This window comes from Phyllobates terribilis, unplaced genomic scaffold, assembly GCF_046119375.1.
Source record: "Phyllobates terribilis strain yellow unplaced genomic scaffold, ASM4611937v1 Scaffold_7__3_contigs__length_470593459, whole genome shotgun sequence".
Taxonomy (NCBI): domain Eukaryota; kingdom Metazoa; phylum Chordata; class Amphibia; order Anura; family Dendrobatidae; genus Phyllobates; species Phyllobates terribilis.
Window position 1 is genome coordinate 270,754,715 of NW_027362767.1, and position 27,997 is coordinate 270,782,711.

General features: G+C 44.4%; 1 protein-coding gene across 2 annotated transcripts in view; it reads left to right on the plus strand.

Annotated features, from left to right (window-relative positions):
• COL5A1 (collagen type V alpha 1 chain) overlaps nucleotides 1-27,997 on the plus strand; it is a 168,660-nt gene that overhangs the window by 119,122 nt on the left and 21,541 nt on the right. For both annotated transcript variants that reach the window (XM_073640747.1, XM_073640748.1), the window contains exons 27-46: nucleotides 7,404-7,457; nucleotides 10,188-10,232; nucleotides 11,601-11,654; nucleotides 13,929-14,036; nucleotides 16,346-16,399; nucleotides 16,991-17,044; nucleotides 17,558-17,602; nucleotides 17,693-17,746; nucleotides 17,980-18,024; nucleotides 19,433-19,486; nucleotides 19,729-19,782; nucleotides 22,569-22,622; nucleotides 22,997-23,104; nucleotides 23,673-23,762; nucleotides 23,850-23,903; nucleotides 24,631-24,738; nucleotides 26,247-26,354; nucleotides 27,248-27,301; nucleotides 27,385-27,438; nucleotides 27,527-27,634. In XM_073640747.1, the coding sequence (XP_073496848.1) occupies nucleotides 7,404-7,457; nucleotides 10,188-10,232; nucleotides 11,601-11,654; nucleotides 13,929-14,036; nucleotides 16,346-16,399; nucleotides 16,991-17,044; nucleotides 17,558-17,602; nucleotides 17,693-17,746; nucleotides 17,980-18,024; nucleotides 19,433-19,486; nucleotides 19,729-19,782; nucleotides 22,569-22,622; nucleotides 22,997-23,104; nucleotides 23,673-23,762; nucleotides 23,850-23,903; nucleotides 24,631-24,738; nucleotides 26,247-26,354; nucleotides 27,248-27,301; nucleotides 27,385-27,438; nucleotides 27,527-27,634 (1,359 nt within the window). The remainder of the gene's footprint in view (nucleotides 1-7,403; nucleotides 7,458-10,187; nucleotides 10,233-11,600; nucleotides 11,655-13,928; nucleotides 14,037-16,345; nucleotides 16,400-16,990; nucleotides 17,045-17,557; nucleotides 17,603-17,692; nucleotides 17,747-17,979; nucleotides 18,025-19,432; nucleotides 19,487-19,728; nucleotides 19,783-22,568; nucleotides 22,623-22,996; nucleotides 23,105-23,672; nucleotides 23,763-23,849; nucleotides 23,904-24,630; nucleotides 24,739-26,246; nucleotides 26,355-27,247; nucleotides 27,302-27,384; nucleotides 27,439-27,526; nucleotides 27,635-27,997) is intronic.

The following is a 27,997-nucleotide window of genomic DNA, read 5'->3' on the forward strand; positions in this document are numbered from 1 at the left end:
CCCCCCAAAAGAAATTCAGCAAATTCTGTGCTCCCAAATCGAAACGCTCCACAGTGTACCTAAACCGCAGTTAGCGTCTACATGTTTGGCATTTCTGTAGCGATGAGAGTCGCCTAATCTACGGGTGCATGTCTCCAGAAGCACAAGCTGGGCATAACGTACTGGTCACTACAACGGCAGTTTGCAACTTTCACTCCGCAACATCCACTGCTGCTTGTTTCTGGAAAACACCCATGTAGTTAAAATCCTCACCACACCTGTAGATAAATTCCCAAAATGGGGTCACTTGAGGCGGGATTCTGCTTTTGTAGTACTTAGGGTCTCTGTATATGGAGTCTGCATACTATTCTAGGAAAATCTGCACTCCAGGAGGCAAATAGTGCTCAGTCCCTCCCGAGTTTCGCCGCGTGGCTAAGCAGTACTGCACATCCATATATGGGGTATTTCTACAGAAGTTGTGTGACAAATTTTGCTGCCATTTTTACCCATTTCCCAGTGTGAAAATGTGAAATCTGGGGCTAAAACAGACCTTTGGTGGTAGATATTTAATTATTCTTTCTTCACTGACCAATGGTGTAAAATTTTGTGAGGCACATGTGGTATCGACATACTCACTGCACCCGTAGATAAATTCATTGAGAGGTGTAGTTTGTAAAATGGGGTCATTTATGGGGAGTTCTGCTGTTCTGGCACCTTAGGGGGTCTGCCAATGTGACATGGCACCGTCAAACCAGTCCAGCAAAATATGAACTCCAGTATGGTGCTTCATTTCCTCTGAGCTTTGCAGTGTGCCTCAAAAGTAGTTTTCAACCACATATCGCCATACTCTGGAGAAATTGCACAACAAATTTTGGGGTCCATTTTCTCCTGCTATCCTTGTGAAAATGAAAAAATTGGGGGCTAAAACAACATTTTGTGAGAAAAATATATTATTTACATTTTCACAGATACATTGTAAAATTCTATGAAGCATTTGGTGGGTTCAAGGTACTCGCCACACATCTAGATAAATTCCTCGAGGGGTCTAGTTTCCAAAATGGTGTCACTTGGGGTTTTCCACTGTTTAGGCACATCAGGGGCTGTCCAAACGCAACATGACACCCGTAGACCATTCCATCAAAGTCTGCGTTCCAAACCGCCACTCCTTCTTTTCTGAGCTCTGCCGTGTGCCCAAACAGTGGTTTTCCCCCACATATGGGGTATCTGCTTACTCATTTGCACAACAAATTTTGGGTTCCATTTTCTCCTGCTGTTACCCTCGTGAAAATAAAAAAAAAAATTGGTGCTAAAAGTATTTTTGTGGGAAATAAGTGAATTTTTTATTTTCATGGATCAATGTTACAAACTTCTGTGAAGCACCTGGGGGTTCAAGGTGCTCACCACACATCTAGATAAGTTCCCTATGGGGTCTAGTTTCCAAAATGGTGTCACTTATGAGGGGTTTCCACTGTTTAGGCACATCAGGGGCTCTCCAAACACAACATGGCGTCTGCTAATTATTCCAGCAAATTTTGCATTCAAAAAGTCAAATGGCGCTCCTTCACTTCCAAGCCCTGCTGTGCCCCCAAACAGTGGTTTTCCCTCACATATGGGGTATTGGCATGCTCAGGAGAAATTGCACAAGAAATTTTGGGGTCCTTTTTTTCTGGTACCTTTGCAAAAATAAAAAATTTGGGTCTAAAGTAAAATTTTTGTGAAAAAAAGTTGATGTTCATTTTTTTTTCCACATTCCAAAAATTCCTGTGAAGCACGTGAAGGGTTAATAAACTTTTTGAATGCTATTTTGAGTACCTTGAGGGGTGCAGTTTTTAGAAAGATGTCACTTTTGCATATTTTCTGTCATATAGACCCCTCAAAGTCACTTCAAATGTGATGTGGTCCCTAAAAAAAAATGGTTTTGTAAATTTTGTCGGAAAAATGAGAAATCACTGGTCAATTTTTAACCCTTATAACTTCCTAATAAAAAAAAAAAAATGTTTCAAAATTTGTGATGATGTAAAGTAGATATGTGGGAAATGTTATTTATTAACTATTTTGTGTGACATATCTCTCTGATTTAAGGACATAAATTTAAAATTTTTTGCAATTTTCAAACTTTTAATTTTTATGCCAAATTTCCATTTTTTTCACAAAAAAATGCAAGTCATAGCAAATAAATTTTACCACTATCATGGCGTACAATATGTCACGAAAAAAAGATCGTAGAATCAGCGGGATCCATTGAAGCGTTCCAGAGGTATTACCTAATAAATTGACGCTGGTCAGAATTGTAAAAATTGGCCTGGTCATGAAGGTGATCACATCAGAAAATCCATCATATAGGGTATAAACAGACTAGCAAAAAAAAAAACTATGTTAAAAATTAACTTTTAATAAGTTTTGATAAAATAGTTCATCTCGACACGAACAAAAACCAAACTAAAATACAGTATATAAAGTGAATCCGTGCCAAGACCACCAATATATTCTTGTACAAGTTCGGAGGGATACACTATCCCAGTGTACCCTCCCTCCTATGGAGGAGAAACAACACCCTATTAGATGTAGATGGTGCCCCCACTTGTACGTTGTACTGACTCCGCACAATTTGATTAAAACACTAGTCATAAATAAACGGATCAGTAATCACTGGATCACTCAGGAGATATTAGAGTTGCAGGACATGCATATGGAGTGAACCACAATAAGCCACTTGCAGACTAACAGCCAAAATTAGAGGTAAAACACTTTGGATACACAGTAATATTATACTCTTATCAATACAATATTATCGAGGACAACGTACAAGTGGGGGCACCGTCTACATCTAATGGGGTGTTGTTTCTCCTCCATACACTGGGATAGTGTATCCCTCCGAACTTGTACAAGAATATATTGGTGGTCTTTGCACTGATTCACTTTATGCACTGCACTTTAGTTTGGTTTTTGTTTGTGTCGAGATTAACTATTTTATCAAAACTTATTAAAAGTAAATTTTTAACATTTTTTTTTCCGTTAGTCTGGTTATGAAGGTGCACACAGCCTTCGGGGGTAAAGGAGTTGAATATAATTGAGAGAGCCTTTGGGCCTCACAGGGCGATAGCTTGGGGACTGTTTCTAGAATCTCTCTCCATTGCTCCACCGATATAGGGCCGGCATCCGCCTTCCATTTAGCTTGAGCTGTCAGGGTGATTATCCAGTTGGGATGACAATATGCACTTATATATGGTAGAGATTAAACCCTTTGTATGGGCTGTAGAAGCAATAGTATTTATTAGGGAATGATGTATGCTGAGGTCTATCAGACCTGATTGAGTGGAGAGAGCATGTTTGATTTGTAGACATTGTTAAAAAATTGCTAGGCTGTGTGCACACGGTGCATTTTTGGTGCGCTTTTGCAGCGTTTTTTCCAAGCGGAATTGGCTCAAAAACGTTAGGGAATCCTTTTGCCAGCAAAATCAATGAGAATCCTGAAGTGCTGTGCACATGATCAGTATTTTTCCTTTCAGGATTTGCTGTGCTTTTAAATCCGCAGCACGTCAAATCTTTGTGCGTTTTTCCCATGTTTTTCACCCATTGACTTCAATTAAAATGAATGCATGAAAAAAACGCACCAAAACCACAAATTCCTAGAGATGCAGAAACCTTGCAGAAATTTCTGCAATCAAATACTCAATGTGTGCACATATCCTTACGTGGTAAATTAAATTCCTCTTGGAGATGTTGAAAACGTTTAAGAACAGAGTTTGTAAATAATTGTTCTATCGCCCAGATCCCTTTTTGCCAATCAGAATAACCCTTTAAGGCCACAGCCCCACTATCAGTATTCGGTCAGTATTTGGTCAGTATTTTTCTCAAGAGTGGGAGCCAAAACCAGGTGAGGAACAATCAGAGAAAAGGTATAATAGAAACAAGTCACCAATTCTGCATTTATCACCCACTCCTGTTTTTGGCTCCCACACCTGAGAAAAAATACTGACCAAATACTGAGAGTGGGGCCGTGGTCTAACTTTGACACTTCGCCCAGAGTGGGATTACGCCATAGCGGTGTGTATTTGGTGAATCCCTTAATATTCACAAGTTTATTTCCCCCGTCCCACACTTTATACACTAACGCTAATGTTGGAGTAAGAGGATTTTCCCCAGGAGAAATCCCAGTCTCCAGAGTACACAGAGAGGCCCATGTCACATTCTGTAAATGTAGAGCACCCGACTTGCCTATGTTATCTCTATTCCCCATCCATGGAAGTGTTGTAGTTGGGTTGTTCCCAAGTGTTTAAACTTCTCCACAACTGAGATTGTTTCTCTATTGGGGAATGTGGCAGAGGATCTACTGACATCAGGACTGACTTCTTCCAGTTAACTGATAAACCTGCCGAAGTCTGTTATAATTGACATTATTGGACTGGTTGGAAATGTTACGTTATCTATAATAAGCAGCATATCATCTGTATAGAGGCTTAAGGCCCCGTCACACATAACGAGATCGCTAGCGAGATCGCTGATGAGTCACGGTTTGGTGACGCAATAGCGATCTCGCTAGCGATCTCGTTATGTCTGACAGGTAGCAACGATCAGGCCCCTGCTGTGAGATCTCTGATCGTTACAAAGCTTCCTGGACCATTCCTGGGTCGTTGCGCTCCCGCTGGGCAGTGTGCATCGCTGTATTTGACACCTTGTCAACGACCTCGCTAGCGATTCAGAACTGAGACATGTAGAGGTGCATAAATTGGACTTTTCTGCGTTCATCGTCCCCGATTGGTGGTCGCTACTGCGTCCTTGTTTTTCAGATCCCACCAGCGTTCTCCGGCTGTGACTCCACTTTGAACAAATCAGACATCTTTAGCGAAGTAGGTATTGTTTGGGGTCTCAAATGAGTTTCCATTTTTAATTCATTTATAGGACATCTACCAATTATCTGCTATCATTGCTCTTCAGGGAGGGAGGGCTTGGCTTCTATCTGTATATATATGCTTTTGCATGGGCAGATATTTTAGGGGTCTCGTGCACACACACCCACGCAGCACGTTTTCTGACACGCTGTCGTGGCCAACCGCTTCAGAGTTTTTCATACGCCAATTAACATGAAGCTTAAATCAATAGACTCTGTTCTTTTGGCCTGTTGCACGCTTCAAAACTTTCTTCGTCGACGTGATGCAATTACGTACTGTCCGCCTGGCTTCGTGGACTCTGTGGACCGAGCCAATGGGGAAGTGGAGCTCAGTGAATAGCGTGCAAACTATCCTGCAATTGCAGGCCTTCAACCAGTGGGACATGGCAGAAACACCCATGATGCGAAGACCTGCTGCGACAACTGCTGCCAGTATTTTAACGGTCCTGGTGCCCCGTCACACATAACGAGATCGCTATTGAAGCCAAGCCCTCCCTCCCTGAAGAGCAATGATAGCAGACAACTGCTGCCAGTATTTTAACGGTCCTGGTGCCCCGTCACACATAACGAGATCGCTATTGAAGCCAAGCCCTCCCTCCCTGAAGAGCAATGATAGCAGATAATTGGTAGATGTCCTATAAATGAATTAAAAATGGAAACTCATTTGAGACCCCAAACAATACCTACTTCGCTAAAGATGTCTGATTTGTTCAAAGTGGAGTCACAACCGGAGAACGCTGGTGGGATCTGAAAAATCAAGGACGCAGTAGCGACCACCAATCGGGGACGATGAACGCAGAAAAGTCCAATTTATGCACCTCTACGTGTCTCAGTTCTGAATCGCTAGCGAGGTCGTTGACAAGGTGTCAAATACAGCGATGCACACTGCCCAGCGGGAGCGCAACGACCCAGGAATGGTCCAGGAAGCTTTGTAACGATCAGCGATCTCACAGCAGGGGCCTGATCGTTCTGTCAGACATAACGAGATCGCTAGCGAGATCGCTATTGCGTCACCAAAACGTGACTCATCAGCGATCTCGCTAGCGATCTCGTTATGTGTGACGGGGCCTTTACTCGCTGCTCTATTTCTCCACAAGACTTTGCTTCTTACATGTAAAATGAAGCAACTTTTAAAAATGAATAAAAAATACTGCAAAGGTGTCCATCTCCTATTAAGCGTGAACATGTCTCAGGATCCCATCCAGAGTATAGTGTTTTATACCAGGGTTTTTCACCTTCCTAGAAAAAGCATCTGAGATTTGTTCTCTGTTGTCTTCATCAGCTGTAAAGCATCAGCCGCTGCAGGATTGTCCATAGCCTGTTGCCCAGACGTCGTTCCATCTCCCGGCCGCCCTCTTGTCCACACTCATGGGCTGTGTCCAGGCTGAACTAATAGAAATAAATAGAAACAAGCAGAATGGCTCAGTAACTATAATCAATAACAAGGGTGAGGCATAAGTCAGAGAGGCGAGGGGCAGCTGTGGCCATCCTGGAGCTGTCAATCCTCTATGTGCATTACAATGTGTCCCGGGCTGTAACTAATCATCTCGACTTTGTGTGATCCGATGTAAGATGTATCCTCCGCAGTGAATGGAAACCTGATTGTACGAGTGGGATTATGTGCTATAATGGATGTGGGGTCAGGTTTCTGGTCGTGATCAGTGTTGCAGATGCCGGTTATTTTCTATATTCCGTAGATTTCACGTGTATACATATTCAGCAGGATTGGCCTGCTCTGCCACAATCAGTAGTGGAAGCGACGCTTCCTCCACAGCTTCCATCTCCAGGTTGCCAGGCAACAGCACAGAAACTTAATTCAAAGTTTAACCACTGATCAGAGCGGTTGGAAAAACAAAGTCGAGCGAAGACGCTGAGGAGTAAATACGGCTCCTCCATCGACAAGCACATTCCTGACTGCTATCAGCGAGCGGGAACCGCCATTCGGCAGGTTCGTTCTCTCATGATGGCGGTGGTAGTTCACACCGCAGTGTGCGAGGATCTGTTGTGTTATAACAAGCATCATGATGATAATTGATGCAATTATATTCCTATCAATCAGGATCTGATAAACCAGAAAATGTGATAATAAAGGAAAACAATAAGAATAACACATTACTAGAAAATGCCATCACTTACTGACCAGTGGGGGTCTGACCTCCGGGACCCCCACTGATTCTGAGAATGAATGAGCCACAGCTTTTATATCCACTAAATTGTAGTTGCCCAATTCACTTGGATAGCCAGAACCGCCCCAGTACAGAGGAGACTTTGTGAAGGGGGTGCATGTGAAGCCCCACCCTTATCAGGATTGTTGGGGGTCCAAAGGACTCCCAGTGATGGTATATTTATCCTGGGCATGCTGGAGTCAGAGAATCACTGCATCAGGCGACTGTTCCATAGAGTCCACAGGGCTGGATGGATGACGTGTGCACATAATTCTTTGTATATAGTGTGTATGTAAGCGACAGTGGAAGTTGTACATTTGTGTTGATGCGATTCTAAGGCGTTTTATATATATATTTTTTATTTACAGGGACCTGCAGGATCTCAGGGGCCGATCGGGTATCCAGGATCACGTGGTGTCAAGGTGAGTGGCATACAATTGATCTGTGACCATTCTGCAGTTTTGTGGATATAGTATCCCTCCTATATTGTATGGCCGTATCCCATATTACTAGTGGGACTGTACAGACAGAGAGTTCACATGCAGACCGTACAGCAGCCATGATATGTAAAGGAGCTCTCCATCGTAGAGGCAGACGAGTTTTCCAGCAGTTCCTTTTGCAGCACTGAGTATGTGTATATGCATGTACAGTATGTGTGTGTATGTATGTATCTTGACATAAGAGGACAACTCAAGGACTTGTATTTACTGGAATTTTATGATACTAGAGGCTCATTAATGGACACTACTGTTTGTCTCTGGCCATTTATGGGTTAAACATGGCGTTGGTTCAGATGGTCCAATTCATGCCGAGTCACAGGAAGAGCCTGCTGGTTCCACTGGCTGAAGGCCGCTTTTCTCCATTAGGGGAAGCATTAAGAGTGTGAAGTGCACAATATCTGGCTTTAAAGCCATCATTAAACTAATTGAATTATTCTGCATTGCTACAGAGAAGGGGCTGCAGAATGGCAGAAATTTTCTTCCAAAGTGTCATAATTAGATTTGCTAAAGTGAAGATGGATGGGTGTTCTGCCGCACGTAATGGCTGCGATTTAGCTCCTTATATATTTATTTTTTTCAGAGTGTAGGAGAAGCCACTTTCTGTTAATTTACGCTATAAGCTCATTCACCGCCACAATAAAAACCGCTGTACACAGTACGGCAAATAAAGCGCTGCCTGGAAATGGATCAGAATCAGACCAGATGTAATTTGTGCTGTACTAATCCTACACAGAGTAGGGAGGGCTGGAGGCTGAGGACAGGGCGATACTGTGCACTGTCCTTATATACAGAGGTAGAGGCGTGATACTGTGCACTGTCCTTATATACAGAGGTAGAGGCGTGATACTGTGCACTGTCCTTATATACAGAGGTAGAGGCGTGATACTGTGCACTGTCCTTATATACAGAGGTAGAGGCGTGATACTGTGCACTGTCCTTATATACAGAGGTAGAGGCGTGATACTGTGCACTGTCCTTATATACAGAGGTAGAGGCGTGATACTGTGCACTGTCCTTATATACAGAGGTAGAGGCGTGATACTGTGCACTGTCCTTATATACAGAGGTAGAGGCGTGATACTGTGCACTGTCCTTATATACAGAGGTAGAGGCGTGATACTGTGCACTGTCCTTATATACAGAGGTAGAGGCGTGATACTGTGCACTGTCCTTATATACAGAGGTAGAGGCGTGATACTGTGCACTGTCCTTATATACAGAGGTAGAGGCGTGATACTGTGCACTGTCCTTATATACAGAGGTAGAGGCGTGATACTGTGCACTGTCCTTATATACAGAGGTAGAGGCGTGATACTGTGCACTGTCCTTATATACAGAGGTAGAGGCGTGATACTGTGCACTGTCCTTATATACAGAGGTAGAGGCGTGATACTGTGCACTGTCCTTATATACAGAGGTAGAGGCGTGATACTGTGCACTGTCCTTATATACAGAGGTAGAGGCGTGATACTGTGCACTGTCCTTATATACAGAGGTAGAGGCGTGATACTGTGCACTGTCCTTATATACAGAGGTAGAGGCGTGATACTGTGCACTGTCCTTATATACAGAGGTAGAGGCGTGATACTGTGCACTGTCCTTATATACAGAGGTAGAGGCGTGATACTGTGCACTGTCCTTATATACAGAGGTAGAGGCGTGATACTGTGCACTGTCCTTATATACAGAGGTAGAGGCGTGATACTGTGCACTGTCCTTATATACAGAGGTAGAGGCGTGATACTGTGCACTGTCCTTATATACAGAGGTAGAGGCGTGATACTGTGCACTGTCCTTATATACAGAGGTAGAGGCGTGATACTGTGCACTGTCCTTATATACAGAGGTAGAGGCGTGATACTGTGCACTGTCCTTATATACAGAGGTAGAGGCGTGATACTGTGCACTGTCCTTATATACAGAGGTAGAGGCGTGATACTGTGCACTGTCCTTATATACAGAGGTAGAGGCGTGATACTGTGCACTGTCCTTATATACAGAGGTAGAGGCGTGATACTGTGCACTGTCCTTATATACAGAGGTAGAGGCGTGGTACTCTGCTCTATCCTTATATACAGAGATAGAGGAGCCGCACTGTGCTCTTTCCTTATATACAGAGATAGAGGAGCCGCACTGTCCTTATATACAGAGATAGAGGAGCCGCATTGTGCGCTGTCCTTATATACAGAGATAGAGGACTGCTACTGTGTGCTGTCTGTACATTGCAGAGAATTCTGTTGACCCTTTATGTTGGACATATGTTTGGGGGTCTCCTGACGCTGCATCCATAGCAAGTATAAGAGGAAGGTGCGGTCGGCCATGGTGGAATTACCTGGGGAGATGTAGTAACAGCTTTATTGACCATTGTTTGCCATAGACGCAGCACTGAGTGGATATCTGTGTATTGTCTGTCCATTCACTTCGCATTACTCAATGTCCCAACAAGGGAACACTAAAGGGCAGAGTGATACATGCAGGACAGGGATAGAGATATTATCTATAATATATATATATATTATCCATATCTATCCGTCTCCAGTGGAAGCCGCCATCTTGTAGGATCTGCCAGGATTGCTGACACGACATTACTATGACCGTCACCATTGTGGGATTGTGAGACGTAACCATGATGTGTTGTGTGTCTCATTTCAGGGAGCTGATGGCATCCGGGGTCTGAAAGGAACAAAGGGAGAAAAGGTAAGTTACCGGTGTGAGGCGGCATCAGCCTGCAGGGCAAAAGCTGTGAGAAACAACAAGGAAAACGTGGGGTTCAACCTGATTGTGCGGTCTCATCAGCCTATAATCTGGCCGTATAATAACCACTGATGACAATTGTGCGGCACTTTACACCCTGCGTGTCTGGCACTATGGTATTGTGTGGCACATTACACCTCGCTCAGTGTGTCCGGCACTGCGGTATTGTACGGCACATTACACCCCGCTCAGCGTGTCTGGCACTGCGGTATTGTACGGCACATTACACCCCGCTCAGCGTGTCTGGCACTGCGGTATTGTGCGGCACATTACACCCCGCTCAGCGTGTCTGGCACTGTGGTTTTGTGCAGCACATTACACCTCGCTCAGTGTGTCCGGCACTGCAGTATTGAGCGGCACATTACACCCCGCTCAGCGTGTCTGGCACTGCTGTATTATGAGGTACATTACACCCCGCTCAGTGTCTCTGGCACTGCGGTATTGTGCAGCACATTACACCCCGCTCAGTGTGTCCGGCACTTCGGTATTGAGAGGCACATTACATCCCTCTCAGCGTGTCTGGCACTGCGGTATTGTGCGGTACATTACACCCCACTCAGCATGTCTGGCACTGCGGTATTATGAGGTACATTACACCCAGCTCAGTGTCTCTGGCACTGCGGTATTGTGCAGCACATTACACCTCGCTCAGTGTATCCGGCACTTCGGTATTGAGAGGCACATTACATCCCTCTCAGCATGTCCGGCATTGCGGTATTGTGCAGCACATTACACGCCGGTGCTGTACCAACTTCCTTCTTGACTTCATCCTGCACTTTCTCTTCTTTCTTGGATTTTCCGTTTTGTGTAAATAAAGATTTTTTCCATTATTCATCATTTTTAAGATTTCTCCTTGATGTCAGTGAATAGAAATTAGCAGGTACAGGGCCGTCACTCTGCCTCGGAATTTCAGCTTCTGGCTATAAATTCAGAGTTTATTTATGGGCGGCCGGTACGTGGGCACAGATAGCTCTGACATGGTGACCCCTCCATGGCTCTGATCATTATGAGACTGCGGTGCGGGTACTGCCTGCCCAGAAGTACTGGTGGAAGCAGGAGATGTCCCCTGAGGTATGGGCAGGCCTGGCACAGCTACTCACATCTCGTCATTCGCCTGCCAGGCCACTGGAATCACATGCTACATATCTGTCTGATAGCCTATAGATTTCTAGGCTGGTTGCCGTTCTCTATCAGTGCCCAGGGAATGGTGGGCACATCCATAACCAGTGCTGGAGACGTCTGCAGCACATTGTGCTGGGGGTCACTGCTCTGCATTTATTAATACTGCCTCCTGTTCATCTCCTTCTCTAGGGTGAAGATGGCTTCCCAGGATTTAAGGGAGACATGGGGACCAAAGGAGACAGAGTAAGAACCACCGTTTTGTTATCCAGCATTTTATGGAATAATATAGTCATGATGGGATATATGTACATATCCACTACAGGAGGTGCCTGGTGCTGGTTGTAGTCTGATTCCTTCCTGAGGTTATTCCCGCGACCATTTATGATTATTATTATGTGGTGTTCCCTCCGAGCCGTCATTTACAGGTATTTATTGTCCTCTCACAGAAGATCACTGGATATTAATATATAACTCACAGCAGGGCCGGCACACGGAGACACCGGCAGCACAATGCCGGTATGGTAGGGTTAAAAGGGAATGTTGCACCAACGAACATGCCAGCGTTGCGATGCAGCATCACAGATCCGCTATAACTCATCTACTTGGAGCTGAACATTGCTGAGCACAAACTGCTGCAGAACCTCCATATTTAGTGCCCTGTCATACAACTGCTCATAAGAATGATCGGTGCACTGCCCTAATTATTGGTGAAAATGAAACAATAACCCTAATGCACCCATCCTGGCTCCACCACCGTGCACTGATATCGGGGCGTCCAGACAGGAAGGTACAAGAGAGGCTTCCCTGGATGGGACAGACCCAAAGCATCCAGGATGATGCCTCAAACCCTGATTGGCCTGAGGAAATGGGCATCCATTTGGGCATTGCACCCTCATCATGGGCTATGGGCCTCATTGTATAGAAAACTTTGCTGCATGTGGATAGGACATAATCTGTAAAAATTGCCTCCGTTCCCCAGTGAGGAGCCGGGGGTCCAACCTTTAATAAAGACACATAATGGACCATCCACAAAACTCCACTTTCCACCCCCAGAGATAATTACAAGCAATATAAGATGTCGGCTCTGATGAAGGTGCGCTCACTCACACTCGTTACTAATGATCACCGTTAGTTTCCGCCAGGGTTTGGCTCCCCTCATCCAGCGTTTAAAGGTACAATCAATATATTCATTAACTGATAACCTGCCGTAACCTGCGCACTGCATGAAGATGTTAATTGACTTGGCAGAATCGATGGTAATATCTGGTGCCTCGCTGCTGCAATTAGTTATTTAGTATTTTATTTGTGCTCTGAGAGGCTGGAAAAATCCCAACAATTAAAAAGGTGGATGTATAGATTTAATTAACGTCCTGTTTAAAGACCTGGTGATGTGGATCTGTCACTTGGACGTATGGGACAGTTATATTGTTCTCCCTGTAAGGTCGTATTGTGGGATGTTAAAATCAGATCCAGTGCTGCATCTGGAGATATATGGAGTGTGGTTCAATAGGTCTCATGTACCATACCACACCCATCCTTACTTCTGGTGCTATATTCCACACAGCCATTCTCTCCTACGTGTGAGGGAATACACCGCAGATATTACATCAATTCTGATACTGATCATTTGGATGGCGAAGTAGAGGTACATGTGCTTCCCCCAAAAGGACCCCAATCAGATGACTGCAACTGATGCTCAGTCAAACAAAAATCTGCTGTGAGTTTCCATATTACACAGTGCACCACATGTCGGCACAGATTTACCTTCATCCAGGCTCAGTGCACAAAGCCGACTATGCACAGAACACCACTGTCTACTCGCAACATTGTGTAATGTGAAGCGTTGCAGAATAGAACATGAACTGGATTTCTCTGCTTATATTAGATATTCATGGTCACAGGTGTAAGAGCATTAGTAATGATAAAGGACTACAAGTCCGACAGTCTAGCACAGGATGTACTAATCTACTTGATCAGGTTCTTTATCAGAATTACCTTAGAACTATGTCTGGATTACCAGATGCCACAGATTACTGTAGGAAAGCCAGGTAGGCTAGGATTAAATCGTAGAACAGGGCCCGATTAGGTGTACCTGGATGGCTATGACTAGAACCCGGCCATGCGTTCACTGGTCAGTAAGCTGAGCAGAGTGAGTTGTGTTGGAACTGGAGAGAGACGCCAGAATCTCTCTGAGCAGAGACTGCACAGGCTGTGTGCACCAAACTGCAAGTATCACTGGTTGCTATGGACGATAGCTATTTTATTTGACCGAACTGGGACTAGCTCAGCCATGTCTGAGTAGCCAGGGTCTGTATTGTTTAGTTAACGCCTGGACAAAGCTTCAGATTTTATGTTTATGGTTTTGTTTTTGGTACTGTGCAGCCAGGGGAAATAAACATTATTCCATCTTTTAGATAAAAACCATATGGCTTCGTGTTCCAAGCGGCTCTCAGAGAGTGTGAACCCTACAGTACGTATTAAGGTTTCTTTTTCTGATGAATCTTTGTGTACCACCAGGGTGAACTTGGACCCTCTGGTCCCAGAGGTGAAGATGGCCCTGAAGGTCCAAAGGGAAGAGGTGGTCCTAATGGAGAGAACGGTCCTCTCGGTCCTGCTGGGGAGAAAGTAAGTTTTCTGCAATACAAATTTGTTCTCATTGGAATAGGAGTGTGGAAAGTAAAGACTGGACATCTTACCTCCTAATGGCATGCGGCATCCAGAGAGGTCACTGCACATGTTGGTGGGGGTCACATTTTGAAGACTAATTTTGCCCTTTGTCCTGTTCACATTTCATCTCCCTTCCAGCACATGATCAGTGTCAGGGAATAAAATATATAATCTACTGTCTGTGTACATGTAATCAATATATATCTCCTGTACTAGATAATGCCGAGGAGCTCTCCCCATATCACTAAAACGTTTCTCCCTCCCATGTAATGTCCTGAACTGATCCCAGACCCAAGGAGAAACGCTGACACAGTAATTGGCTCCGGCGCTGATCCCTTCCAGCACTTGGCTGTATGTGAAGGTGCAGATATTCCTAGAAGTTACAAAATAATGAGAACTTAACAGTGCGTTTTATCCATCGCCGTCTCTGTGACAGGTAGACAATTAGCTCCATGATGGCAGCCTGCAATTCATTATTTACCACGTGACAGAAAAGAGCTGGGTATTTACCCCTTTTATCTCTATGTAAAATATCTGTCAGGAACGGCGCAGAATCTGTCATCTAATTATGGCTTATTCCTTTTACCTGTCCACCGTTGTTCTGTCATGTTAATGTGAATCCATCACATTGGGCAGCAATTGTAAGTGTTTCATTGTCGGGTCCTTTAAGGGTCATTTACACAGGCCGGTGATTAACCCAAAGAAGGGTTTGTACCCGATCATTGCCCTGTGTAGTCCATCGTCCAGACTGGTGAATGCTTATTTCTCATAAAAGCGTCGGGATAACGGCGGTGACATTCAGGTTAAGTGATAACGACACTGATATTGGAGGTTTGTGATAATGACACAGACACTCAGGGAATGGGATAATGACGCTGATATTGGGGTTACTTGATAATAGCACTGACACTCGGGGTACAGGATAATGACACTGACACTTGGGGTAACGGGATAATGACGCTGACACTCTGGGTACGGGATAATGACGCTGACACTTGGGGTAACGGGATAATGACGCTGACACTCTGGGTACGGGATAATGACGCTGACACTTGGGGTTACGGGATAATGACGCTGACACTTGGGGTTACGGGATAATGACGCTGACACTTGGGGTTACGGGATAATGACGCTGACACTTGGGGTTACGGGATAATGACGCTGACACTTGGGGTTACGGGATAATGACGCTGACACTTGGGGTTACGGGATAATGACGCTGACACTTGGGGTTACGGGATAATGACGCTGACACTTGGGGTTACGGGATAATGACGCTGACACTTGGGGTTACGGGATAATGACGCTGACACTTGGGGTTACGGGATAATGACGCTGACACTTGGGGTTACGGGATAATGACGCTGACACTTGGGGTTACGGGATAATGACGCTGACACTTGGGGTTACGGGATAATGACGCTGACACTTGGGGTTACGGGATAATGACGCTGACACTTGGGGTTACGGGATAATGACGCTGACACTTGGGGTTACGGGATAATGACGCTGACACTTGGGGTTACGGGATAATGACGCTGACACTTGGGGTTACGGGATAATGACGCTGACACTTGGGGTTACGGGATAATGACGCTGACACTTGGGGTTACGGGATAATGACGCTGACACTTGGGGTTACGGGATAATGACGCTGACACTCGGGGTACGGGATAATGACGCTGACACTTGGGGTACGGGATAATGACGCTGACACTTGGGGTTACGGGATAATGACGCTGACACTTGGGGTTACGGGATAATGACGCTGACACTTGTTGTACGGGATAATGACGCTGACACTTGTTGTACGGGATAATGACGCTGACACTTGTTGTACGGGATAATGACGCTGACACTTGTTGTACGGGATAATGACGCTGACACTTGTTGTACGGGATAATGACGCTGACACTTGTTGTACGGGATAATGACGCTGACACTTGTTGTACGGGATAATGACGCTGACACTCAGGGTACAGGATAATGACACTTAAGTGTCAGCGTGTGAGGATGACTTGTGTAAAAGGTAAACGTCTTGTAATTCCTTATTATGGAGCATTTGGTCGTGTACTGGACACATCAAGCCTTTGCTGATCAGCAGTGACTAAATATTATCCCCTTGTCAGAATTTCTGAGCGGTCCCTCAAAAGTGGATTTAGATCTGAAGAATTTTTGAGTTTTTTTTAGGATGATGGTGAATTCTGCATGATGTACCCAGCCTGGATAACACTGGACACCGATAACCACAATTCTCTCCTCTTTAGGGAAAGCTAGGAGTTCCAGGATTGCCAGGTTACCCGGGAAGACAGGGTCCAAAGGTAATGTCAGCATTAATCTGTCGCCTCTGTGCACTGCGGATGTAATCCTCCTATATAAACCTGATTGGATACCAAGTCTTATTGATTCTTTGGTTCAGCGGCTCCAGATCACATTCTCTGCTCCATTTCCTAATCACTAACTACATCACAGGGAAACTGGAGCAGACGGAAAGTGTCCAGCATTCTGCCTGGGCATGCTGGGAGTTGTGGTTGTCCACCAGCTGCAGAGCGATAGATTGTCATTGTTATAAAGCATTTTCTAGTCTGCAGTTGTGTTTTGCCCAGGTTGGGTTTTATTATTTCCTATTCACATCAGTCCTGGCCCCAGTCAGGCTCACAATCTACTCTGCCTGGTGCATACACTAGTAGGGTTCTCTCAGCATATTTTTTGCAGTGTGGGAGGAAACTTGCTCAAACACAGGGAGAACATACAGACTCCATGCTGTTCTTGGTCAGACATGATACCTGCGCTGAGCCAGTCTGTAAATGCGCGGATGGTAAACAGGTCCCAAACTTTCCCTGTTTGTCACATATTGGATTTCCTTCATGTATTAAGCTCTGAATAACACCTTGTTCTCGTCTTACTTGAAGGGATCACTCGGAAATTCCGGTTTTCCAGGCGCAAATGGAGAAAAGGGCTCAAGAGTAAGTGTGTGAGGTTATTCCTGTTATCACTGTGATATGGCTCTCGGCTGAGGCGCAGTGAAAGCTTTCAGTTCTCGCTTTGCCAGACATCATTAGTACATCCTCATACCCCTTATATCTGGGTATGAGTACAGGGCAGCCCACATTTTCCTTCATCCTCTTGTTGGGGGCTTTACATACAGTTTCTGATGTCAGAGCTTAGGCTTCCAAAATAATACAAGGGCATATACAATATAATATTGTTGTGAGCTGGTAGCAAAAAGCTATAAAGAATTAGTATTGAATGTCACCTCTTTATTATTATTCCTTGGTGCTGGCACCGACAGAGACGCAGAAAGATTTACTTGCACGCCAACCACAGAAAGCTTATTATTCTGTAACAAGGTGTTTTTGTTTTTTCTTCTTATTCTTGAGTTGAAGTCTAAACAGATCAAGAGCTGTAGACTGAGGAGAGGACTGGTCTCTGTGGGCATATCTAGTGTATTAAATTATTTATTTCTTGCTTTCATTTAGGGAAACTCTGGCAAACCAGGTCCAAGGGGGCAACGAGGTCCAACGGTAAGATATAACTGCTCTCTGTGCACAGAATTTTACACCTAATAAACGCTATTGGGCTTTACTGACTTACATGTTTTATTGTCTCTGAAGGGTCCACGTGGTGAAAGAGGTCCAAGGGGAACAACCGGAAAGCCAGGCCCCAAGGTGAGCACCCACCTATCATATGGGCAGCACTAGTCTGAGGCAGGAGTAATCGTACCGCAGGCCCCAAACGGCAAATTCATACCCCGCTCTGACCCTAAAGATCTCACTCTCTCCTTACCTCCTGTATCTACTGCCCCACTCTCTAAGCAGGGGGTAGTAATGGTCTTCCTCCTAGATCTCAGGATTTAGTTTTGTAGAAGAATCGATTCTAATGTCTGTTTTCTCTTCTGCAGGGTAATTCTGGAGGGGATGGCCCCGCTGGTCCCCCTGGTGAACGGGTAAGATGTGGTTAATACTGAGTAAAATAAAATGCACTGAATTGTAAGGATACCCAGCTCTCTCAGATTCAGTGTGAATTGGGGTTTAGAAAACAAATAGTAATGAAGTGTAAAGTGTCAGAACCTCAGAGCTGTAGTAATCATTGACCTTGTGATAACTATGAAATGTCAATGTATGACCACATAGCACAAATGTCTGGAGAAGCGGGCACTCAGGAAGTGGGGGACAGAAAAAAGCCACCTCCAACGGGGTCCAGTAATTGCACTTATGGTTTTTACATGATTTGCAAATTTACAGGGGGAAGGTCCAAGTCAACCTGTAACTATGGCATATGTGTTAGGGGCATTGAAAAGCACCAAGAGAACAATTCTGAGATGGCGGAGTCCGGTCTGATAGATAGTAACATTAGAGGTCATCTGATTCACCACTTCTCCTGGTATTGGTAGAAGAGTGCTCAAGCCAACGCCACTCTTCTTTCTGTAGAAAGGCTCAGCCGCCTCCATCCAAGTATTAGAAGCCATATCCCCTCGTGTCTGAAGTCTGAGACTTAAATTTCCATCTGACATAAGCTACTATGTCGTCCTATTATGCAGCTATGATGCAAGTGTATGGGACACATATTGACACTCTCTTCTTATTCCCAAGACCACATGATATGAAGCACTGGTGTAGATGTTGCCATGTAATAGCCACATTCCCCCTGTATTCTGCATAGATAGATGAGGGGTATCAGGGGACGAAGCTTTTGTTCATTGTGGGGATTCTGTAGCTTCTCCAGACTCCGGGAGCTGAAGAAATCTCTGTGTACCTGTCACTAATGAGATTAATGTTTAATTTAGCCTGGAATTTAATAATCACATTCAACAAAGAGAAATGTTGTGGGGTCTGAGGTAGAGGTTGGTCTGCATGACGCGATCCTGTACCAGCATGGCGCCCGGTAAATCTCTGCCGCTGGGTGTTGTCAGACGTTCTAGCTCTATTAGAATGGGCAGTTTGAGTTCTGGTCCAGGATATGGACGCTGCGCTGAAGACGCTGATTGCACATGGTTCATCTCCGCAGGCCGCATTAACACGACATACAATCCCGTGTCCCCCTCCCCCTCTCATGCTTGCAGCCAGCTGCATCATTGCGCAGAACAAGCCGCTGCTTTACATTAGACTAGATCCATCGCTTTATGGTCTAGAGAAGGGAACTCAGAACTGCAAGCCCATCTGACAACACGGGGTATAAGAGCAGCATGTCTTACCCAGAATGCCTCCTTCATCAGCTCCTCAGATCCGGTCACACAGTGGCCAGCTCTGGCTTTTAGTTCAAGCTTTGAGAAGTAGTATGGCAAGTGCATGTGACCGCCTGGGCGAATACAAAGGGTGGCCATTGTAATCTAATGCAAAATCATCTTATCACAGGGACCACCTGGACCTCAAGGACCCACTGGATTTCCAGGACCGAAGGGCCCCCCTGTAAGTGAAACAACCTATCGTGTATTGGACTTAAAGCTTCACAATATGTATCATATTCACCACAAAAACACTGTTGAACCTTAGCCAATGTGTAATGCATGCAAAAAAAAAGCGAATATAAAGCGCGTATCATTGTAACATAGTTGACCCAAGCCACTGTATAATGCTTCACCCCTTCAATGAGTTGGAAAATCTTCGGCAAATTGTAACCGGCTCTCACTGTTGTTTTTCTACCATTTTAGGGTCCACCAGGGAAAGATGGACTTCCCGGACACCCCGGCCAAAGAGGTGAAACTGTGAGTACATGGTACTGGTCTGTGTCATCCTTACATCTGACTTGTACTGGAAGTGTGATTACTCCAGACCGTTCCCTGTAGATGAGGAGATGTCGCCCATCTTTCTGCTGCAAGGCGTGTGTCTCTTCATCTACATGGAGGGATCTAAAGAAATCCCCCGACTTATTCCGGTGAAGTCAGAGTAATGATGATTTCCAAAGAGCCCCACAATACCCACAATTGTCCAACATATCTGTCACCTCCATGACGCCCCTGTAAGGTGACTTATGGTATTGTGGGTGAATCATTTTTCTCAGTGACCTGATCTGATGGGATTTCTCTCTTTGAAACATTGAATCCCAAACTCTGTAATTCAGTTTGCTCAGTCTGATAATGTTGGCAGATTGCAACTCGTGATTTGTCCACCATTGCATTACACTGGGGAACCGATTTGCTGAATTTGAGATTCACTTTGGTGAATTGAAGTAAAAACGTTGTGAATAGATTTGCAAATCTTGAAGCTGGCACAGCGATTCAGTCGTCTCAGATTATCAGATGCTTTAGTCACTGCTTAGCGCATCACTACAGTCTGAACACAGCCGGATCCTGGGGCCAGATAATCTGCATACATGGCTATACCTGTACAGCATGGGTCCTTGTATGTGGCCTTTACATGAAATAACTCGCTGCTTGGGGCTGACGTGCTGGTCGCAGCTGCTGTCCGCATACATGTGTGGCGGCTGTAATGGCACAATCCTGTGTGGTGACTGTGCTATAGAGATATGATGTTCTCGTGGCTAAGCTTCTCCATTCTAACATAGTATCATGCTGAAAACATGTATTGCACGTGAATGAAATATACTCTTTCCTTCCTTGGAATTATGACAATTAAAATCCATTACTTCTCAGCAACCGTGCATGCTGCCTGGAGATTGACAGGAGGAGAATCTGACTTCTGCAAAGTGCCAAGTAGTAAACTGAGCAACGTTAGCTCCATGCGCAATAAGGCAGGACAGGTCCTACGATATGTGACCTGCATTGTGCGTCATGTAATCACTACTGAAACAAGCAAGTGCCCTAATATAAAACATAAAAACATATGTGCAGCAGAATAGTGAGTGCAGCTCTGGAGTATAATACAGGATGTAACTCAGGATCAGAACAGGATAAGTAATCTAATGTATGTACACAGTGACTGCACCAGTAGAATAGTGAGTGCAGCTCTGGAGTATAATACAGGATGTAACTCAGGATCAGTACAGGATAAGTAATGTAACGTATGTACACAGTGACTGCACCAGCAGAATAGTGAGTGCAGCTCTGGAGTATAATACAGGATGTAACTCAGGATCAGTAATGTAATGTATGTACACAGTGACTGCACCAGCAGAATAGTGAGTGCAGCTCTGGAGTATAATACAGGAGGTAACTCAGGATCAGTACAGGATCAGTAATGTAATGTGTGTACACAGTGACTGCACCAGCAGAATAGTGAGTGCAGCTCTGGGGTATAATACAGGAGGTAACTCAGGATCAGTAATGTAATGTATGTACACAGTGACTGCACCAGTGGAATAGTGAGTGCAGCTCTGGAGTATAATACAGGATGTAACTCGGGATCAGTACAGGATCAGTAATGTAATGTGTGTACACAGTGACTGCACCAGCAGAATAGTGAGTGCAGCTCTGGAGTATAATACAGGATGTAACTCAGGATCAGTACAGGATAAGTAATGTAATGTGTGTACACAGTGACTGCACCAGCAGAATAGTGAGTGCAGCTCTGGAGTATAATACGGGATGTAACTCAGGATCAGTACAGGATAAGTAATGTAATGTATGTACACAGTGACTGCACCAGCAGAATAGTGAGTGCAGCTCTGGAGTATAATACGGGATGTAACTCAGGATCAGTACAGGATAAGTAATGTAATGTATGTACACAGTGACTGCACCAGCAGAATAGTGAGTGCAGCTCTGGAGTATAATACAGGATGTAACTCAGGATCAGTACAGGATCAGTAATGTAATGTATGTACACAGTGACTGCACCAGCAGAATAGTGAGTGCAGCTCTGGAGTATAATACAGGATGTAACTCTGGACAGTACAGGATGAGGATCAGTACAGGATAAGTAATGTATGTACACAGTGACATGTGAGTGCAGCTCTGGAGTATATAATAAAGGATGTTAAACGCCTTGAAACCAAGTCACTGTGTAAATTAAGTCTGTCTAATGTCCGGAGCTGTGCATGCTCTTTAATATTTCCTCAGTATCGCTCTCTTCTCAGACATGGAACAATATATAACCATCTAGTTAGTTCTGAGTTGTATATAGCAGAGTGATAGTATACATTTAGGATGTAGGGCTGATGTGCATGAATCCATACTGACTATAAATGATTCAGTATCCCGCAGGTAAGATAGATTTATGGATTTATTAGTCAGCCTGCTGCATGTCAAACGATAATTTTCATCCATCTGCTAATTGTATTTCGGAGGCTGTGGTAAGTGTCACTTTCATCCCTCCCAGTATAACCAGTCTCCCAGATACTGGGTTTCTGTAGTTGGTGTCGTCCACTGTTCCTTCCATTGACCTTGCTCCCGCTCCTCATGTACATGTTGGCGCTGCCTTATCTTTAGTATTAGAATTTGATTGACATGTCTTCCGTTAATCTTTACGTTTTTCTTTCTTCCCTGTATGTGTCATCTTCTCGAAATCCAGCTGACCGGTGACTCAGGGAGAGGATGGCCACCTCCGTCTCTCTTTTTCTACCTCATCTCACCTTCTTTATTCCCATTAACAGGGTTTCCAAGGAAAGACGGGTCCCCCGGGTCCTCCCGGCGTCGTTGGTCCCCAGGTAAGTCACTGGGAATGTATTGTCAGTCAGGAGAGGCAGGCAGCTCTTTGATAAAATCTACTTAATACGCCGATGTAATTTCACAGATCTTTCTGTAGCGCTGACATTCTGTGATCCACGGCCAACTCCTTCATCTCTGCACATTATCTGCTATCAGATATAATTCTGCAGAACAGGGGATTCGTTGTGCTCAGGCTCGCTCTTAAATATTAATGGGCGAGGAATAAGATAGAGTTGTTACCTGGAATATAAGTGTTAACATAAGTTCTACATTCCCTGTCCTGGATCTGGTATTAGTGAGAACTGCCGAGGAAATGTCTGACCTCCCTTCTTCTCATTTTTGGTTTGTCGGTCATATTCATAACCTTTTCTAGGGTCCAACTGGAGAGACTGGTCCAATGGGTGAAAGAGGCCATCCAGGACCTCCTGGTCCACCTGGTGAGCAGGGATTACCCGGACTGGCAGGAAAAGAAGGATCAAAGGTGACTTCTTAGTTTCTGGAGAGGAAAATACTGCAAGTAAGGAAATATTATGGAGGAAAGCACTGGAGCCAACTCCGGTATACTGGACACCCTCCTGTAAACCTATAACCACTTGCTCCATTCCTCGTATTAGATCAGCTTTCTTGGTGGTGGGGGAGGAAAAGTCACTTAGTTCATATTTTCCCTCATTTTGTCACCGCTTAGGCTGAGTTTAGACTTTTGTGAGATTCAGTCTGAGTACGGACCATGATGTCTGGGGTATGTAAGGCTGCTGAGATCAAGTCAGAAAATCTGCGGCTGGACTGGAAATCACTGTGTTTCACGGACGTCTAAATTCAACCACCGACCCACAAACGGCAGTGTAATCTCATAGAAATAAGTGGTTACAGTGTAGAAACTATTGTGTAACAGGGTGATTTTCTTCCTGAACGGCGCCCCACCTGCCCATGTGTTGTGTCAGGGAGGTAAATTAGCACACACAGTCCGTGGACTATTGAGGCGCTGATGCTGGACTTTCCTTTGAAGATACTTAAATATATACTGAAATAATATTATTTGTCTCTTCTAGGGAGACCCCGGCCCAGCAGGTCTGCCTGGTAAAGATGGACCCCCAGGTCTAAGAGGATTCAGCGGTGAACGAGGTCTGCCCGGTCCGATTGTGAGTATATAAGCCAGCAGATTCTGCCGATATTAGAGATCTAATGATACGTATAATTTAATGGATATGACTGTCTTTCCTCTCCAGGGGGCTTCAGGATTGAAAGGCAATGAGGGGCCTCCAGGACCACCAGGCCCAGCAGTAAGTGCTCATTAATTGTATACTCCTATACCACCAGAGTATATTGTCACAAAGGCAACCAAACTTCTCCCCGCATCCCGGAGATTAACAGAAAGTGTGCTTCTCATTAATGAAGCCACACGTTTATTAAAGTGTAATTTTGAGTAGAGAAGGCAATTCTGTCCGAGGTAAATGCGAGTGCGTCGGGAATCATCTGTCTTGTTTGTCTTTTTTCAATCTCCTCATTAGACCCAAATTGTCAATTTCACTCGAGTTTCCAGAAAAATTGGTATTTTAATTGCAATAAAATTACTTGTATGAAGTGGAGTGGCTGCAATTGTTTTATTAGATGATATTATTCCCCTACCTGGTGACTGGCTCTCACTTCATGTAAATCCTGATATCTGATATAAAAAAAAATCAGATATAAACATTGCAATAAAGTCCATTAATCCAATGCCCAATTGGTCGAGCGCCTGTTAATCTGGCCACACAGTATCTGTGTGGGGTGACAGGTAAATAATGTTCACTCTCTTGTTATCCTGGAGTAATGGCCGGGTCTGAGTAAATCATGTAAAGCCCCTGTATAAGTCGTCTGACATTTTTGTGACGTGTTTGGGACCTCCCCACCATCTCCTGAATGATAGGTCCTGGTGCTGAGGGTAGAAATACCCCTCACACTAACACTGGACATATCAGCAGTCTATTACCTTGGTGATACGTCATCTTTACTTTCTTTCCTCTGTAGGGGTCTCCTGGTGAAAGAGGTGCCGCAGGTCCAGCTGGGCCAATAGGATTGCCAGGAAGACCAGGTCCTCAAGGACCTCCAGGGCCTACCGGGGAAAAGGGTGCTCCAGTAAGTACTCCACCTGATAGAGGGCACGACTAGAACATTACTTCTAACTTAAGGACATATTCATACTGACTATTTTTATGCCAATTTTGACACTGAAGACACTAAAATCTCAGCAAAAAAATATAATCAAAACGTGTCCCATTGTTTTCAATAGAAAAACTGCGTCGATATTCATAGGATTGTGCTTTTTCTCCGGTTCAATAAGTGAAGTGTCAATTTCTAAATCGGTTTCCAGTTGGATTTTTCCTAGAAGCCACAGCAGGACGCGCTGTACAAATCACCCTCAATGAGTGGGACAAACTCACAGCAGAAAGTGGGGACTCAGATCCACTGAGATCTCCAGTGCAAACACACAGGGTTTTTCCCAGGAGTTTTCTTTTTTAGCGGTACCAGAATCTGCCAGCTCTCGCTGTTTATACAGCGTTCATGCAGCTTCTCGTAGATCAGCGGCCTCCAGTCCAATTCAGAGTAAATGATGGCAGGTAAATGGGGCGCCTGCGGTGATGAATCCGTCAGGGGCGCGCTCCTTAGTCTCTGCCCTCACTTGGGGATATATCAGGCCCACTCCAGACTTTGACTACAAATCACACCGGCTATATACAAAGTCTGGAAGTCTCGGGACGCCCACCACAATCTCTGGTTAATGTTGTGCAGAATCAACACCGGTGACACAAATATATCAAACATGGTACAATGTGTTCCGTACTCCTCCGGGACCTGGCTAAGAGCAGGACGGAATATCAATAGCACAGGGACGTTAATGTTGATTGATTCTGGTTATTAAAAGGGCTTTTTATTTTTTTTATCAGTGAATTTTTTTGCTTACGTTGCACATTAAAAAGATGGCAGATCGAGGGCCAGGAAAACAACTTCATAAGGGGCTCTGGTTGAGGGGAGCGAGTGGCTTCATGTCAGATGAAAAGACCCATCTATTTTATTTATAGTCATTTGCTGCCAGCGCAGACGATTCATGATGTAGCAGAGTTACTCACGGCTTAAACAATAGCACAGACCCGACCACTAAAAGCCTCTCTATTCCATTTCAGCTAATGACTGGTAGGAAAGAGTCTGGGAAACAGTATTTTAATTTCGCCTGTCCAATTCTATTGTAATTTATAGATGACATGGAAAGCCAGTACAACATTATAAGGGTCTCGCTGAGGACGCTGATAATCTCTGGACCATATACAGTAGTTCTGGATATATAACTATAATATTATATAAATATAATAATATATTATATTTATATATCCAGAACTACTGTATGTATATAATAAATAAATAAAAAAAAAATAAAAAAAATATATATATATAGTAGGCGTCCTCTTGTGTCATCGACACCGCAATGTGGATAACAACACAGAATTGTCATTTTCTATGGTGGCCATATTGGCCGAAGGATGTAACTTTCCACTGGGCTCCTAGATATTGTGTGTCAGTAGAAGTAATTTCTCAGCTTCTTCAACCTAAAAATGATGGCTGCATACATCTGCTTCTTTTATCTACAGGGTGAAAAGGGTCCTCAGGGGCCTGCAGGACGTGATGGCATCCAAGGTCCCGTTGGTCTCCCAGGCCCTGCCGGACCAGTCGGCCCACCTGGTGAAGATGGGGATAAGGTAAGCAGTTCATCTTACAAGCAAAAGGAACTTACTTTAAGTATTTAACAAAAGTTTTAAATAAATTTGAATTAAAAAACGTATGAAGAGATTTCATACATCAGTCTTGAACAAACAGCTCACTCTCAATAAGTGAGCTTCATCTTTGAGTTGCCATCTGCCATAAATTGAAATTGCTGGTGTAGATTTCTGAAATCAATGGCGTCAGTTTTGTATCATACATTGTATTATATTTGTATTATATGTGTGAGCTGGATGTTGGCCGCACAAGGTCACACGCGGCTTATGCAGATACGACACAGAGGATAAGTTCCCAGTGATGAGTTACCTGCTTAACCTCAAATCTCACTTAATCTTACATCCTAGGATCCAACAGCATTGTCTGCAGCAAACTGTGAGGGGATCGAGACAAAGCCGTGCTCTTAGGGTTTATTCACAGGTTGTGGTCATGTCTCTTCTTTTTTGCTGTGTTTTTATTCTAATACACAGGGGAAAAAACACAGCAGTTTTTCTGCAATTTGGAAAATTGTGACTAAATAGCAGCATGATATTGAGAGTAATCACCTATTCTGGAAAAGGACTTGTGGACTTTAATTCTCGCTCTTATTGGCTTACGCTTGCTCATTAGATATCTTTATTAATAGAATAATAATAATTGATTACATGCAATCCAAGGATTGCTGGGAGTTGTAGTTTCACAATAGCCGGAGTGCCATGTTTTGTTCTACAAGTTTGAATAAATAGACAGACACCTGATATTCTCAGTGGTATCATGTCAGACCATGTAGATTGGTGTGGAGAGATGTCCATCTTGTGCATCCTGGCACTGTAAGATACAGGTCCTTTCACCGTCTACACCTTTAACTTATAACTATATTATTTTACTCTTACAGGGTGAAATCGGTGAGCCAGGTCAGAAGGGAAACAAAGGAGACAAGGGAGAACAAGTAAAGTGCACCGTTCTGTCCATGTCTATATAGTTTACTTTTATAAAGCCGGATACGAAAAAAATTTTTTTTTGTCTCCACAGGGTCCCCCTGGACCATCAGGACCTCTGGGCCCCATTGGTCAGCCTGGCCCATCTGTAAGTAAATTGTCAATTCTTTAGCTTCTGACATTGACGTTCCTCTATTTGATGTTCTCCACATTTGATGTCCTCTATTCCATTACAGGGAGCAGATGGTGAGCCTGGACCTAGGGGGCAACAAGGTCTCTTTGGACAGAAAGGTGATGAAGGTCCCAGAGGATTCCCTGGCCCACCCGGTCCTGTAGGATTACAGGTGTTTACTTTACTGGATTTGTAATGCATCAGAACCAGGAGGATAACAGAGGAAACCTGTGAAACTGACGTGCAATCACAGGCAGTGTAACGCAGAGCAGAATCCACACCATCCAATCCTTCATCTTCGTGACACTTCCAGTAACTGTGTACTCATCCAACGATGCTGCCATCAGTCCTGCTGAGACCAGTAGTTCAACAACTGATCACCATTAACAATACTGTCACAAGTTTCCTTTACAGAACAATCTGGTTCATAGAGGAGCACTACTGGCAAATTCTTTTCCAATTGAGGTTTTTTATTATGCTCATGCGAGCTTACCCACCGAAGAAAGTGACAGGCGAAACGCAGGGTCAGGTAGAA